This window comes from Lagenorhynchus albirostris, chromosome 5 (genome assembly GCF_949774975.1).
Source record: "Lagenorhynchus albirostris chromosome 5, mLagAlb1.1, whole genome shotgun sequence".
Taxonomy (NCBI): Eukaryota; Metazoa; Chordata; class Mammalia; order Artiodactyla; family Delphinidae; genus Lagenorhynchus; species Lagenorhynchus albirostris.
This window is the reverse complement of record NC_083099.1, coordinates 25,008,159-25,022,886: the sequence shown is the minus strand read 5'-3', so window position 1 is coordinate 25,022,886 and position 14,728 is coordinate 25,008,159. Positions and strand designations below refer to the sequence as shown.

Genomic DNA, 14,728 nt, shown 5'->3' with positions numbered 1-14,728 from the left:
TCCCTGGTCAGGGAACTAAGATCCCACATGCCTCTTGGCCAAAAAACCAAAACATAAAAAACAGAAGCGATATTGTAACAAATTCAATAAAGACTTCAAAAATGGTCCACATGAAAAATATCTTACATATATATATCTGTATATAGTGAGAAGAATGGTATTGTTTTATGTTTTTGCAAATACAGTTGACCCTTGAACAGCACAGGGGTTAGGGGCGCAGACCTTCCATGTGGTCGAAAATTCGCACAGTCTCCCTTCCTTCATATCCACAGTTCTGCATCTGTGGATTCAGCCAATCGCGGATCGTGTAGTACTATAGTACGTATTTAGTGAAAACCATTAGCATATAAGTGGATCTGAGTGGTTCAAACCTGTATTGTTCAAGGGTACGCTATATCTTTAATATCTGACTTCAGAGAAAGACGGTTGGATTCTCACATCTGCTTCTGGATTCAGCTGCAATGTGTTGTTTTAGTTGAGTTATACGAAGAAAATCCAGCCTCACCCAACTAGGTAATTGGAAAAGGGAGAAGTTTTTTAATAATCTTTTCAGTTAATGGTGGATATTCTTTGATACTACACCAGAACTTACCAGTGGGAATTTCTTAAAGGTTAATTGCAACATGGAATCCATATCAATGAACTTTCTGTACTTTGTTACATTTAACTCCACTGCTCTCTCTCTCACACCTTTTAGCCCCTGCATGATTTTTTTGGTAATATGCATTGGTCATTTGGAAAATGTTGGTTCACTGAGCCATGCATAGTATCCAGAAACCACTTTCATTACATCACCACCACCATCATCAGAAAAATCATTATGTACTGAGGAGTGTTGAGCTCATTGTGGTAGATGCATGTTTTCCAAAATTCTGTTTCTGCTTCAAAGTCTTTTGTTACTGGCAACAAAATGGCTACTTCCTTGAAATGACAGACTCACTTAGTTCATTTTCAGGGAAGTGTTTGCCCAAATACCCGTATTTGAATAGCCATGGTTTGTCTTACCATTTTTTTCAAGTAAAAATGGTGTTCCATGAAAAAAAAAAATTGGCTAGTTCAACTCAGAACTCAAAGAAACACCCAAGTGCTTTTTCTCAAGGCAGTGTGTACCTCCCATTTTATCACACAACAGTAAGAAGACGTACAGTCAAGGGTCAAGATTTAATAAAATGAATAATTTTTACTCCTTAATCCAAGTGTTACTGGCTTGATGTTTGTTAAGTTGCCGGAAGTTTTCCCCATCTTTGCTTTTGCACCATTAATGCACATGTCAGCAAGATAAAAAAGATGAATGACATCTTAGTGTTGTCATGAAAATAGTTTTTTTTTAATGTCTTTATTGGAGTATAATTGCTCTACAGTGGTGTGTTAGTTTCTGCTTTATAACAGAGCGAATCAGCTATACATATACACATATCCCCATATCTCCTCCCTCTTGTATCTCCCTCCCTCCCACCCTCCCTATCCCACCCCTCTAGGTGGTCACAAAGCACCAAGCTGATCTCCCTGTGCTATGCGGCTGCTTCCCACTAGCTATCGATTTTACGTTTGGTAGTGTATATATGTCCATGCCACTCTCTCACTTGGTCCCAGCTTACCCTTCCCCCTCCCCGTGTCCACAAGTCCATTCTGTACATCTGCGTCTTTATTCCTGTCCTGCCCCTATGAAAACAGTTTTGACCTCAAGAGCTTGCCGATAGGGTCTTGGGAGACCCAGAGGTCCATGAAACATACTTTGAGAACCGCCAGGTTAGAAGGAAGCTGGCGGGGGTGGGGGGGGGAAGAACAGGAATTTATTTTTATTTTCCTGGTAATTTTGCTTTCTCTAGAGTAGCATTTGGGTTCACCTAGGTCTAATTTTTAAAGCTTTAAACCAGAAAGCTTTCTAAGCACAGTATGTTATTTAAGGCATTTGCTGCCCGGGGTCTGAGGAGCCAGTGCGTTTCTGCTCACTGTCGACATCAACAGTGTGTTGTACCCACCCTGCGGGCGCAGAGGGTACCAAGATGAGCTCGGTTGTCCCTGCGCTCAAGGAGCAAACAGGGAAAGATAGAGATGTGGACAGACGCACAACATTACATGCGACTATAAAGGTAGGAACCCCAAATTAGAAATCCGTGAGGAAGGAGGCTGACCAGAGGAGGTGTCATCTGAGATGAGTGAATGATAGGAATTGCCCGGCAGCGGAGCTAGGGGCGAGGATAGAAGAAGAACCTCAAGAAGAAATACAGTTTTTCTTCTAAAGCTTCATACAGAGCGTAGAAATCCTCCCGAGTGATGAGGAAAGGACCCGTATAGGGAGTCCCTGTGCTGCCTGTGCTGTGGGTGTACTGAGGAGGCTGGTGTGGGGAGGGGGCCTTCTGCCTTGTACCTTAATCCACCTCTCTACTGTTGACATATTTTACCATCAGCATAGATTTATTTTACTTTTCTAAAACGTTAATTCTACAAGTAAGTGAAGAAAAGTCATTTTAGTCATCAAAAGCATCTTATTTAAGTGCCCACCTTTGCATGAGATGAATGTGTATTGTATAAGGCTGGAATATGGCAGGAGACAAAAGCAGCAGCAGATTCTAAATATGCTAATTAAGTAGAATTTCCCAGTGGCATTTATATGAAGTATAATTATAAAGTATGTTTATCATATATGTATAAAATTCTTAAAAGCATTTACATATTTATAAAGTATACTTTATGTAAATGTACATATATGTAATTATAACTTTAGAATTTTATATTTAATCTATATAGAGAAACATATTTTGTTTATATATTTATGTATATGAAAACAGGATGATCATTCATCCTCACTTCCCAGGGCACAGTCCCAATGTATACCTGTTGCCCTGGCATGGTTATTAGTTGCACCCCCTTTCTCTCGCAAGTATCCGGTTTTTTATTTTTTCTTCTTTTAAATTTATTTATTTTATTTTTGGCTGCATTGGGTCTTCGTTGCTGCACACGGGCTTTCTCAAGTTGCGGCGAGCGGGGGCTCCTCTTCGTTGCGGTGCACAGGCTTCTCATTGCGGTGGCTTCTCTTGTTGTGGAGCACGGGCTCTAGGCGCGCGGGCTTCAGTAGTTGTGGCACGTGGGCTCAGTAGTTGTGGCGCACAGGCTTAGTTGCTCCTCAACATGTGGGATCTTCCCAGGCCAGGGCTCGAACCTGTGTCCCCTGCGTTGGCAGGCGGATTCTTAACCACTGCGCCACCAGGGAAGTCCAAGTATCCTGTTTTTTAGATGCTGAATTAAAAGTTCATCCTGTTTGATGTGCTTATAAAATATATTTACATACAGCATATGTTCATATAGTTATATAGTCATAGATTTATTGGTATGTGCACATGGATATATATGTATGTGTATTTATGTGTTTAGAAGGTGTATGTTAAAAGCTATTACAGCTAAAATACCAACTCAGGGAAATAGTAACATAAGTCAGATGACCACAGTTACCTAATTACAAATTAGTTTATTTTTTTTAAATATTGGCTTACCAAAATGTTTGCATCTACATCATTTTTGTTAGCCTTTTTCGTGCGTATTTATTCCATCTCAGCAGTACTACTGAAAATAATAAATATACTGCACGAAACTTGCTTTTTTGAACACGTTTTAGAAAATTACGTGTAAATTGAATTTCATCTGCTTTCCAACTTCTGTTTCTTTTTCTGAAGTCTGTTGTGGGCTTTCCATTGGCAGGAACTCCTGAGACTTCTGTTTTCATTTACTCTCAATGAAGAAATAGAGAAGATCACTTTAATTTTTCTTAAGTCAAAGAATACTATTTTTGGTGAGAATGACTGCCTCCCCCCACGAGCTCATTTATGTCTTAATTCTAATTTTAGGGATATCGTTAAGTATGTCTGTTCAGAACTGTGGGTGCAAAGTGATTCTGCTTAATGTTCTTATCAGTTGCACAAACCAAACTGCCTAAAGGGGCCAGGCTGGGCTTTTTACTGAGAGAAGCCGCTTGGCGGTAAGTACTTGGACAGGTAGCACGTGCGTGCAGGTGACAGTGACACAGGGACACAGCCACGTGGTTGCCAGGCAGCCAACACCCCCTTCGCTGTCCAGTCTTCCTGTTTTTCAAGAAAAGATATGTTGATTTTTACATTAAATCTTACTGGTTTTCAACGTGAGCTCAGTTTTTCAAAAACATGGTTCCAAAAACCATGGGGGTCAAACACAGCGTGTGGGGACCAGGTGTGCTTGTGGCCTACAGTGGGTCCCCTCTGGCCTACAGACTTCTAACTTATTTCTTTGTTGCATGTTGGACAGGCAGAATATGGCTTGGAATTGCATCTTCAACAACTTTCACCGCTTTTTCACTTTGCATTTGCGGATTTGGATTCTTTGTCCTAAACTGTTAAACTGGGAACTCCCTGGTGGTCCAGCGGTTAGGACTCCACGCTGTCACTGCTGAGGGCCCAGGTTCAATACCTGGTCGGGGAGCTAAGATCCCGCAAGCCGCATGGTGTGGCAAACAACAAAAAGCAAACAACAGCAACAACAAAATAAAAATAAATAAAGTGTTACACTGACTCCTAGATCACAAGCTTCTTGAGGGCGTAAAACTCTCGACTGTGCCTTTTTCTGACTGAAATTCCTTTTCCTCAGCTTTGTCCATATCTGCAAGGTTTTGCTGGGCTCACATCCGTTCCCAAGCCCCTCTCCCCCCCGACTCCTGAAACCTTCTCCCAGCGCTCTTGACCCTTCACCTTCCCTGGGAATCTGTGTTTTACGGCTTTTCATGAGCACATCTTATTTTCCCTGCTGTACCACAGACCTTTGGGGGCAGTATTTTTGTTCCTCTAGCGGCCCTGGCTTTTAGTGTCAGCCCCCAGGCCTGCTTCTGCCTGGTTGATATAAAACCACCTGAAGAGCCTCTGAGACAATGTGGGAAGGAGGCTTGTCAGTGTTTACTCGGTGTGCCTTTCCAACTTGTTATCATATGAATGTATTACTTATTCACGAAATAGGGTACAAAAGTACATACGGATTCCGGGGTCTCACCCCAGCTGTTCCAAACCAGAATCTCTGCAGGGGCGGAGTAGGGGGAATCTGTAAACCTGTACTGTTTTAAAGCTTCCCAGCTGATTTTGATGCCTAGCCAGGTTTGGGAACTACTGTCCCAAAGCATGAAGTAGGTATTCAGTAAACATCTGTTCAACGGAGAGATGAACCCTTATCTTCCTGTAGCACTTAGCCTGATGCCTTGTACTTAGCAGTTGCTCAATAAATATTGGTCGAGGGAATTAAAAGTAAATTTTGAGTTCAGATACTAACTCCCCCGGCCTCACTTTCTTAGGTGTGGGTGGAGCCATCACTCCTTCCCAGGTTCCCGCTCTGTCTGGGGTGGATGGATTAATTCTTACCTGGACCACTAGGACGGCCTCGCTAGCTGGTTTGCAACCAGCTGGCCTCCCTCGGATCCTTTCCACACACTGCAGCCTAAGTGATCCTGAGTGATTTTTTTTTTAACTCAAATCTGATGATAACTTTTAATGATAACTAGTACTGGCAATACAAAACTTGCTGTGGGGAGTCCTCTAGAGCCCATTATGGTCTGGTCTGACGCTTCCAAACAGGAGAAGGTACGAGTCAGGAGAGAAAGTAGATCCTACAGGGGCCCGGAACAGAGAGACCTCAAGGAAGGCCAAACAAGCACCAGCCAAGTATGTTATTGATCTATAAGCCAGTGAAGGATAGGCTGCTATCCATTCAGGGTGAACCTTTCTCCCTTCAGGGCACAGAGGAAGCCATAAAGATCCCCCTTTTTTTTAAGTTTATATTCTTTATTCTTTTGACTGCATTGGGTCTTAGTTGTGGTATGCGAGATCTTCATTGCAGCACTCGGGCTTCTCTCTAGTTGTGGAGCGTGGGCTTCTCTCTAGTTGTGGCATGCGGGTTTTCTCTTCTCTAGTTATGGCATGCAGGCTCCAGGGTGGGTGGGCTCTGTAGTTGTGGCACGTGGACTCCAGAGCATGGGGGCTCTGTACTCTAATTGAGACATGTGAGCTCAGTATTTGTGGCGCTCGGGCTTAGTTGCCCCGTGGCGTGTGGAATCTTAGTTCCCCGACCAGGGATCGAACCCAAGTCCCCTACACTGGAAGTTGGATTCTTTGCCCCTGGACCACCGGGGAAGTCCCAGAGATCCCTTTTCATTTAATTTTATTTAAAGATTTAATCCCCCACATCCCTAGAAAAGATTCAGGGAAGGTTCCACTTAAAGGCAGGGAAAACAAGAGTAAAAGAGCTATCACTAAATCAAGAAAGTGAGACAGTAGTCACACCAGAAACCCAGGCTCACAGTGGCTACAACAGCCGATGGTAAACGTTAGTTCTAAGCATCCTCGTCTCGAGAATTAAGAGAGAATAAACGTGGTGAGTACATTGTTCTCATTATCTGAATAATGAAGAATTTGTTAGTAGAAATGCTCTTTTTCCAATGGCTGAATGAGATAAAAAGAAGTTATCGAATGGATTCTTGTATAAAGGACTGTCTAAATAACATAATGGGCAGAGCTTATAATCCTTACAAAAAGGTGAAAAGAGATCCTTTATGTGGCCATCTGGTCTTTTCCAACTGAATAAATGCCGTGGGCTAAACATTATACTCCAGTGCTAGGAATACATTGCCACTGGGAGTTAAAGAAATAGCAGCAAGGTACGTGGCTTTCTGGACATCATGTGATTAGAGGTAGACTTGATGAATAGCTGGGTAGTATATCCTTTAGACCAAAGCGGGTATTTGGGGGGGGGGACAGATTAAGTGCAGGAGTGATCCATTAGTGTGTAGTGGAATTAGTTTGGTGAGTTGCTGTTAGCATTTTTTAAGTGAAAGAGAATAGGACAGAACAGACTGCATCACACATAGTAAGGGTAAGTTTTAGTTTCATTTCTGTCTTAAGTCACTGTGTACCATGTATTTTTTACTGTGGGTAACTATGAAAGCCACTGCTTTGGATTGTCCCTCACTAGAATATTAGTGGGTAGGCTCTGGCCATTCTAGGCTCATTATAGAACATAGAGGATAACAAGACCTGAGCTCTGGGAACAACGGAGGTAGCATCCTCAGACCAGTACAAGAGCCATAGTGCCTTTAAATTGTGCTAATTTAGGAACCTGTGACTAGACACGGTATTGTAAACTCAGAAATATACTTTACTTGTTTTGTTTTGTTTCCTTTTTGATTGAACACCCCAGTCTACTTCGGCTGTGATAAAAGCAAAATCAGAAGGAACGGGATGGGTCCCCACAAGGAAGGTTCAGAGGGCAGAGTGCCCCTAGTGGTCAGACTTGGTCATGCAGACTGAGACTACACTGAGAAACCCTTCGGAGCCACAAATCAGGAATGGCTCCTCCAGTTCTTGCTTCTTTCCCGAGCAGCCAATGCCTTTACTCACAGGTACTGCTTACTTAGGGAAAACTTTTAAAAAATCATTTTCCTGCTTCATGAATTACGTTTGGATCAGATCATCAGGGCCATCTTCTGAAATAGATAAGGAGGCTTGTGGTAGGACCATGGCATTGCCCGACTCTAAGAGTTCAGTGCAGCAGCCCTGCGTGATGATGAGACTTTTAACATTTGGCCGGGGAACCTTTCTCCAAGCTACAACTTTGGAGAAAGAAGGAGAAAAAGTTCTGGGAGGATTTCCAACTATAACAACTATTAGCAGTGGTATGAGGAACAGGCTGGGGCAAGATAAAGATTAAACTTCTAAGGTTGACTCCAAGTCTTGGGAGCAGCAACAGAATGAGATTTTTAAAAAAAACAATTATTTTCATACAAAAAACGTTTTTCAAAGAAATTGAAAACAGCCTACAAATAAAGGAGCTCCTTGTGGAAGGGTCTCTGACCATTTCTCCCCTCTTGTTTCAGATGACAGTCATGTCCCTTTCCAGGGACCTCAAGGACGACTTTCACAGCGACACAGTGCTCTCAATCTTGAATGAGCAGCGCATTCGGGGCATTTTATGTGATGTCACTATCATTGTGGAAGACACCAAATTTAAAGCCCACAGCAATGTCCTGGCTGCTTCAAGCCTTTATTTCAAAAATATCTTTTGGAGTCACACCATCTGTATTTCCAGCCACGTCCTGGAGCTGGATGATCTCAAAGCCGAAGTGTTTACAGAAATCCTTAATTATATCTACAGCTCCACAGTCGTCGTCAAGAGACAAGAAACAGTCACTGATCTTGCAGCTGCAGGAAAAAAGCTGGGAATATCCTTCTTGGAAGATCTTACCGATCGCAACTTTTCAAATTCCCCAGGTCCTTATGTATTCTGCATTACCGAAAAGGGAGTGGTTAAAGAAGAAAAAAATGAAAAAAGGCATGAAGAACCAGCCATCACTAATGGGCCAAGGATCACAAATGCATTTTCCATCATCGAAACGGAAAATAGTAATAACATGTTTTCTCCACTGGACTTGAGGGCAAGTTTCAAAAAGGTCTCCGACTCCATGAGAACCACCAGCCTTTGCCTGGAGAGGACTGACGTCTGCCACGAAGTGGAGCCCGTGCACACCCTCGCCGAGCACTCCTACGCCGTGTCTTCCGTGACTGAGGCTTACAGAAGTCTGCCTGTACGGGAACGGGACAGCAGTTCACCTGGGAAAACAGGTAAAGAAAACTGCGAAGCGGTTGCAGCAAAACCGAAAACATGCCGAAAGCCAAAGACAATCTCCGCACCCCAGGATTCGGATTCACCTCCAGAAAGTATACCCCCCCCTCCAGCAACCAACTTGGAAATGAATCAAGAAGGAAGTCCACAGCCAGCTGCAATTCTTTCCCTTTCAAAATCTCCCAGCAACAATGAAGGAGAGGTCCATTTTCCCAGGGCAGAGGAAAATAAATCCTCCGATGCCCCCACACTGCCAGCCACAGAGGTGCCGCCTCTCATTTACAATTGTAGCTGTTGTTCCAAATCCTTCGACAGCAGCACTTTGCTCAGCGCCCACATGCAGCTTCACAAGCCAACCCAGGAGCCCTTGGTGTGCAAGCATTGCAACAAACAGTTCAGCACCCTCAACAGACTGGATCGGCACGAGCAGATCTGCATGAGGTCAAGCCACATGCCCGTTCCTGGAGGGAATCAGCGCTTCTTAGAAAACTATCCCACCATTGGGCAGAATGGAGGTGCGTTCACAGGTCCAGAACCTTTATTATCTGAGAATAGGATTGGTGAATTTTCCAGTCCCGGAAGTACCTTGCCAGAAACAGAACACATGGTTAAATTTGTTAACGGGCAAATGCTCTACAGCTGCGTAGTATGCAAACGTAGTTATGTGACTTTATCCAGCCTCCGAAGACATGCCAATGTTCACTCGTGGAGAAGAACGTATCCTTGCCATTACTGCAACAAAGTATTTGCATTGGCTGAGTATAGGACAAGACATGAGATTTGGCACACAGGAGAAAGGCGGTATCAGTGCATTTTCTGCCTGGAAACGTTCATGACCTACTATATACTCAAAAACCACCAGAAGTCTTTCCATGCCATCGATCATAGACTTTCCATCAGTAAAAAAACAGCAAACGGGGGCTTGAAGCCTAGTGTCTATCCATATAAGCTTTATAGGCTCCTGCCCATGAAATGCAAGAGGGCTCCTTACAAGAGCTACCGACATTCTTCCTATGAAAATACTCGAGAAAACAGTCAGATGAACGAGTCTGCACCTGGTCCCTATGTTATTCAGAATCCACACGGCTCTGAATTGCCTACTCTGAATTTCCAAAACAGTGTAAACACCTTGACCAGCAGTCCAGCCATCCCACTGGAAACACCAGCACGTCAGGATGTACCCACTTCCACCAGTGCACAAAACGCAGAGGGTACCAAATGGGGAGAGAGGGGAGAGTTGAAAGTTGATCTGGACAGTAACTTTTATTCAACAGAGGTGTCAGTTTCTTCTGCTGAAAATGCCGTCAGTTCGGGCCTCCGGGCGGGGGACGCGCCCGTTTTGTCCGTGAGTAACGGCAGTGAGAACTCCACCTCTGTGATCAGCTACAGTGGCTCAGCCCCCTCGGTCATCGTGCACAGCAGCCAGTTTTCATCGGTGATAATGCACAGCAATGCCGTTGCCGCCACAAGCAGCCACAACCCCGCAGCCCCTTCAGACCTGGCTGGCAGTCAGAGCCCAAAAGACGATGGCAAACCCGAGCCAGACAAAGTGGGGAGGGTTGTCAGCAGACCCAAGAGCATGAAGGAGAAAAAGAAAACCATCCTGTGTAACAGGGGAGAAGTACCAGAGGAGTCCAGATACATTGCTGATCCTGGAGGGTCATTGAGCAAAACCACAAATATCATTAAAGAAACTAGTAAAATTGAAACTTACATCGCAAAGCCTGCTCTCCCGGGAACCTCCACAAACAGCAACGTCGCGCCCCTTTGCCAGATAACGGTGAAAATCGGGAACGAAGCCATTGTGAAAAGGCACATCCTAGGATCTAAATTGTTCTATAAAAGAGGGAGGAGGCCCAAGTACCAAATGCAGGAGGAGACTCCGCCACGAGAGAGTGAACAGGAAACCAACAGAGACAGCCCGATCGGGCTCTGCCAGTCCGAGTGCGTGGAGATGAGTGAGATGTTTGACGATGCCAGTGACCAGGATTCCACGGATAAACCGTGGCGCCCTTACTACAACTACAAACCCAAAAAGAAATCCAGACAGTTGAGAAAAATGAGGAAAGCCAACTGGAGGAAGGAGCATGAAAACAGGAGCCCGAGCAGCAAATGTAAATACCCGGCCGAACTGGACTGCGCAGTGGGGAAGGCTCCCCAGGAGAAGGCCTTCGAGGAAGAAGAAAATAAAGAGATGCCCAAGTTGCAGTGTGAACTCTGTGACGGAGACAAAGCCTCGGGGGCCGGGAATCAAGGGAGGCCCCACCGGCATCTCACGGCCAGGCCTTATGCGTGTGAGCTCTGCTCCAAGCAGTTCCAGAGCCCCTCCACCCTGAAGATGCACATGAGGTGTCACACGGGAGAGAAGCCGTACCAGTGCAAGACCTGCGGACGGTGCTTCTCGGTGCAAGGCAACCTACAGAAACACGAGCGCATCCACCTGGGCGTGAAGGAGTTCGTCTGTCAGTATTGCAACAAGGCCTTTACGTTGAACGAGACCCTCAAAATCCACGAAAGAATCCACACTGGCGAAAAGCGATACCACTGTCAGTTCTGCTTTCAGAGTTTTTTGTATCTCTCCACGAAAAGGAATCACGAGCAGAGGCATATCCGAGAGCATAATGGGAAGGGCTATGCCTGCTTCCAGTGCCCCAAAATTTGCAAAACAGCTGCTGCCCTTGGAATGCACCAGAAGAAACACTTATTCAAAAGCCCAAGTCAGCGGGAGAAAACAGAAGGTGACGCGGGCCACGAGAACTCAAATCCCCTGGAGAATCCACATTTCATTGATTCAGAAGACAGTGACCAAAAGGATAATGGACAAACCGTTGTTGATAATGTCCTTTGAATGGTGATACTTGGAAAAATCTTCGAAACTATAAGTTGGTGGGTTTGGGTTTTTCGTTTTTTTTTTTTTTTTTTAAGTTAGCCGTTTTCTTTTGTTTCTGTTTAATTTTGTTCACATAACAGTCATGAAGGAGTGAAATGTAACAAAGAAAATCTCATTTGTGAAAATTCCAGGAAAAGGATCCTAATATCTACTTTGGGTTTTAGCATTAACTTCATGCAAAGTACACAAAAACAAAGTAGCTGAATCTTCCAATATCCCAAGTGACCTGTGAAAGTTTATGAAGTTCTCAGCTATGATATTTCTGCCAGTCGGGGGAAAGAAAAGAGTTTAATTTTAGCGTAATTTAAAACTTTCTAATAAGTGCTAATAGGAACTGGCTGCTGAACTGTCTTTAGTCACTGGAGAAAATAAGGGTCAGATGTCATGAAAATGTCATCTTCATAAATAAGTTCAAAGGTAAATGAGCTATGACAGTCATTATTCCCAACCAGCTTCTATTAAAATTGTTTAAATTAATGGATACATACGAAATAATATAGTTGAAAATACGTGTGAAATGAGTAACCCGAGTAGGACATTCATACATTATCTAGAAGTACTTTTCTGCAACACAAACCTTGTAAAATACATATATAAATCACTCTAACTTTTAACTGTCCATGTCCCCTGTAGTGAATTATAATGATGAGCAATAGATCTGCAAATAATGAGGACTGATGTAAAAATCAGTAGAAAGCATTTTGAATATTACTTAAGAGCATGTGTATGCTTTTAGATGGAATGCTGTTCTCTTGAAGTTATGGCTGAGCTGTTATTAGAACTGGTCTACTCAAGTCACAGAAAACATAGGTCATGCCTTATCCATGGGGGAGAGCCTTCCCAGAAGTTACCTGTGGTTACCTGTGCTGTGCTGTATATTACTTTTTAGTGGCCTCACTTCAGAAAATGAAGAAAGGTCAGATTCTTCTGAAACTCCCTACAGTCTTCCATCCATCACAAGGCCATGGACATGGAGGTCTTTCCAGGTAGATTTAACCAGTCTCAAGGGTTCAGGTAAAACCTGACGCCTTCCATGCCACTGAAGGAGTGTCCAGGAAATGTAGCGCAAAGCATGTGTACGGCAGTGAATTCCCAGGCACTTGAAAGTGACAGAAAGCCCAATCCCTACAATTGTTAGCCTTCTTGGAGATTATGCAGCCCACAAGCACATACTATTTAAAAAAAAAAAAAAAAGGACAAGAGAAACACACACCCCCGCCCCACCCATTAATGACTTGAGGGGGCAGAGGGAGTGATGATCTTCCTTGCCTCGAACAGAGCTTTGTCTTTGGGGGGTGGGGAGATAGAATGTGGAGTGACAAGGTTCCGTCACTTACTGATATGACTCAGAAATACATCCACAAGCCAGATGCCTTGTCTTAATGTTTGCAGACATCTAGCCCGCTTGCTAAAAACCACTTCCGTTTTTAATGTTCTTTTATGCTGACCCACACCATCAGCATTGCCCTCAAAATCTAACTGCCCTATAGGCTATTCCGTCATGTGGACTAGGTTCCTGGGAGGCTGGAAGTCATGATTCTTACTTTTTAAACTGCCAGAATAGGAGAGAGAGAGAGAAAACATTCTTACCCTTTGATGACCAGTATGAGCAGAATCTGGGACCCGGTTCAAGGATGACCTGCGGCCATTCATGTTTACGGGATGTGATAGCTGGAAACCCAAGATGACCCAAGGTTGCAAGGTTACCATTGTGAAGAAGTAGCTCAAAGGACTCCAGATCCTCTCTCCAAGCGTTGTGATACCTCCATGAAGAAGACTTAATAAGGATTGGGGTGGGCAAGAAAGCATTTAAACACCCAGAAAAGGACATGATCAAAGCTGACCTTTTTATACTGTAGTACTTTGCTGTTAAATAACCCCAGTATTGTATTTGCATTTATCTTTTGTTCATCTGCTTTCACTTACAAACAGTATTATGTAATAGAGGAAAATGGAAAAATGCAAACGAGTCCAACTTTATTTTATACGTTGTATATATGTATACCTGCACTATTCATTTGGGTTTTGTTAAAAAGTTGCAAAGGGCCTAAGAAATTTTGAATTGATGATTAGAAAATTGAATAAGCAATCCTGTGATCTACTAATTTGTTTTATCTCAATTAGGCTTACGGATCAAGGAGAATTACTGTGTGTTTCAGTCACTTTGAGGTAACTCCAAATACAAAATGATTACATGTACTGATGTCTCCCAGCCCTTCCACGTGGATACTTTTTAAGTGGACTTGTATGCTGATAATTCTAGACCAAAGTAAATATGGCAGAATATTTATACATGAAAAAAATAATTTTGCAAATATTTTCTATAATTGTATTATTCGTTGAAAATGTTGATAGCTTGTGTTAGTTTCAGGGAGGGGTGTATATTTTGATAAAAAAATACTTGACTTTGTAATCCTGTATATTCTATACAATTTATAGCAGAGCCGTTTTAAGACAGCCTTGTCGCATTTTTTTGTTAATTGTGAAAATTTTATTCTAAGTGATGTTTATGCATTGAGTACATAACGACCAACTAGAATTAAAGTAAGTGTGAACAGTGAACATACTGTATGCTGTACAAGATATATTGTAATTTGCTGTTTTAGCATCTGTATTTTGGTTAGAAGATATTATTAAATACAGATGTTAAGGGTTGGAAAAGTCTAATTTTATTTTTAGAACTAATGGATATAAATTTGTTTTTGCTTGATTAAAATAGCTTATTCCTATGTTGTCTCTTCTTAAACGTTTTAGTGTTAATTATTTTGTGCAGCCAAGCAGCTATTTCATCTGTGTGAGTCACAGCATTGTTTCACATATGAGTCATTCAATAGATTTCTGTTTCCTTTCTTGTTTACATTCCATGGTACCTGCTTACATGCTTAGGACTCAAATGGAATATGACATTAAAAAAAAGCAGAATAAAAGAGACTGAACTCTTGTTATCATTTAGTGCTTTGGGTAGGCCGATCTGACGATAAATCAGAGTGTTGGAAGTATTCTGCTCTGGACATCCACAGAAAACAAATTACACTTATTAACTACCAGGTATTCGGCAACGTCCTTTCCATGGGCTATTTCATTCAGTCCTTTCCCGACAACCTTAGGAAGTAGACCTCATTATCTGCACTTTATAGTGACATTGAGCAGATCCCACAGCCAGACAGTGCCAGGATCGCAACCCAGGGCTGCCTGACTCCAGAGCCCATG

General features: G+C 43.0%; 1 protein-coding gene across 3 annotated transcripts in view; it reads left to right on the top strand.

Moving 5' to 3' along the window:
- Positions 1–14,449, top strand: part of ZBTB38 (zinc finger and BTB domain containing 38) — a 75,983-nt gene extending 61,534 nt beyond the window's left edge. For all 3 annotated transcript variants that reach the window (XM_060149728.1, XM_060149727.1, XM_060149729.1), the window contains one exon: positions 7,883–14,449. In XM_060149728.1, coding sequence (XP_060005711.1) covers positions 7,883–11,476 — 3,594 coding nt within the window. In that variant the 3' untranslated portion in view covers positions 11,477–14,449. The remainder of the gene's footprint in view (positions 1–7,882) is intronic.
- Positions 14,450–14,728: the final 279 nt, after the last annotated feature.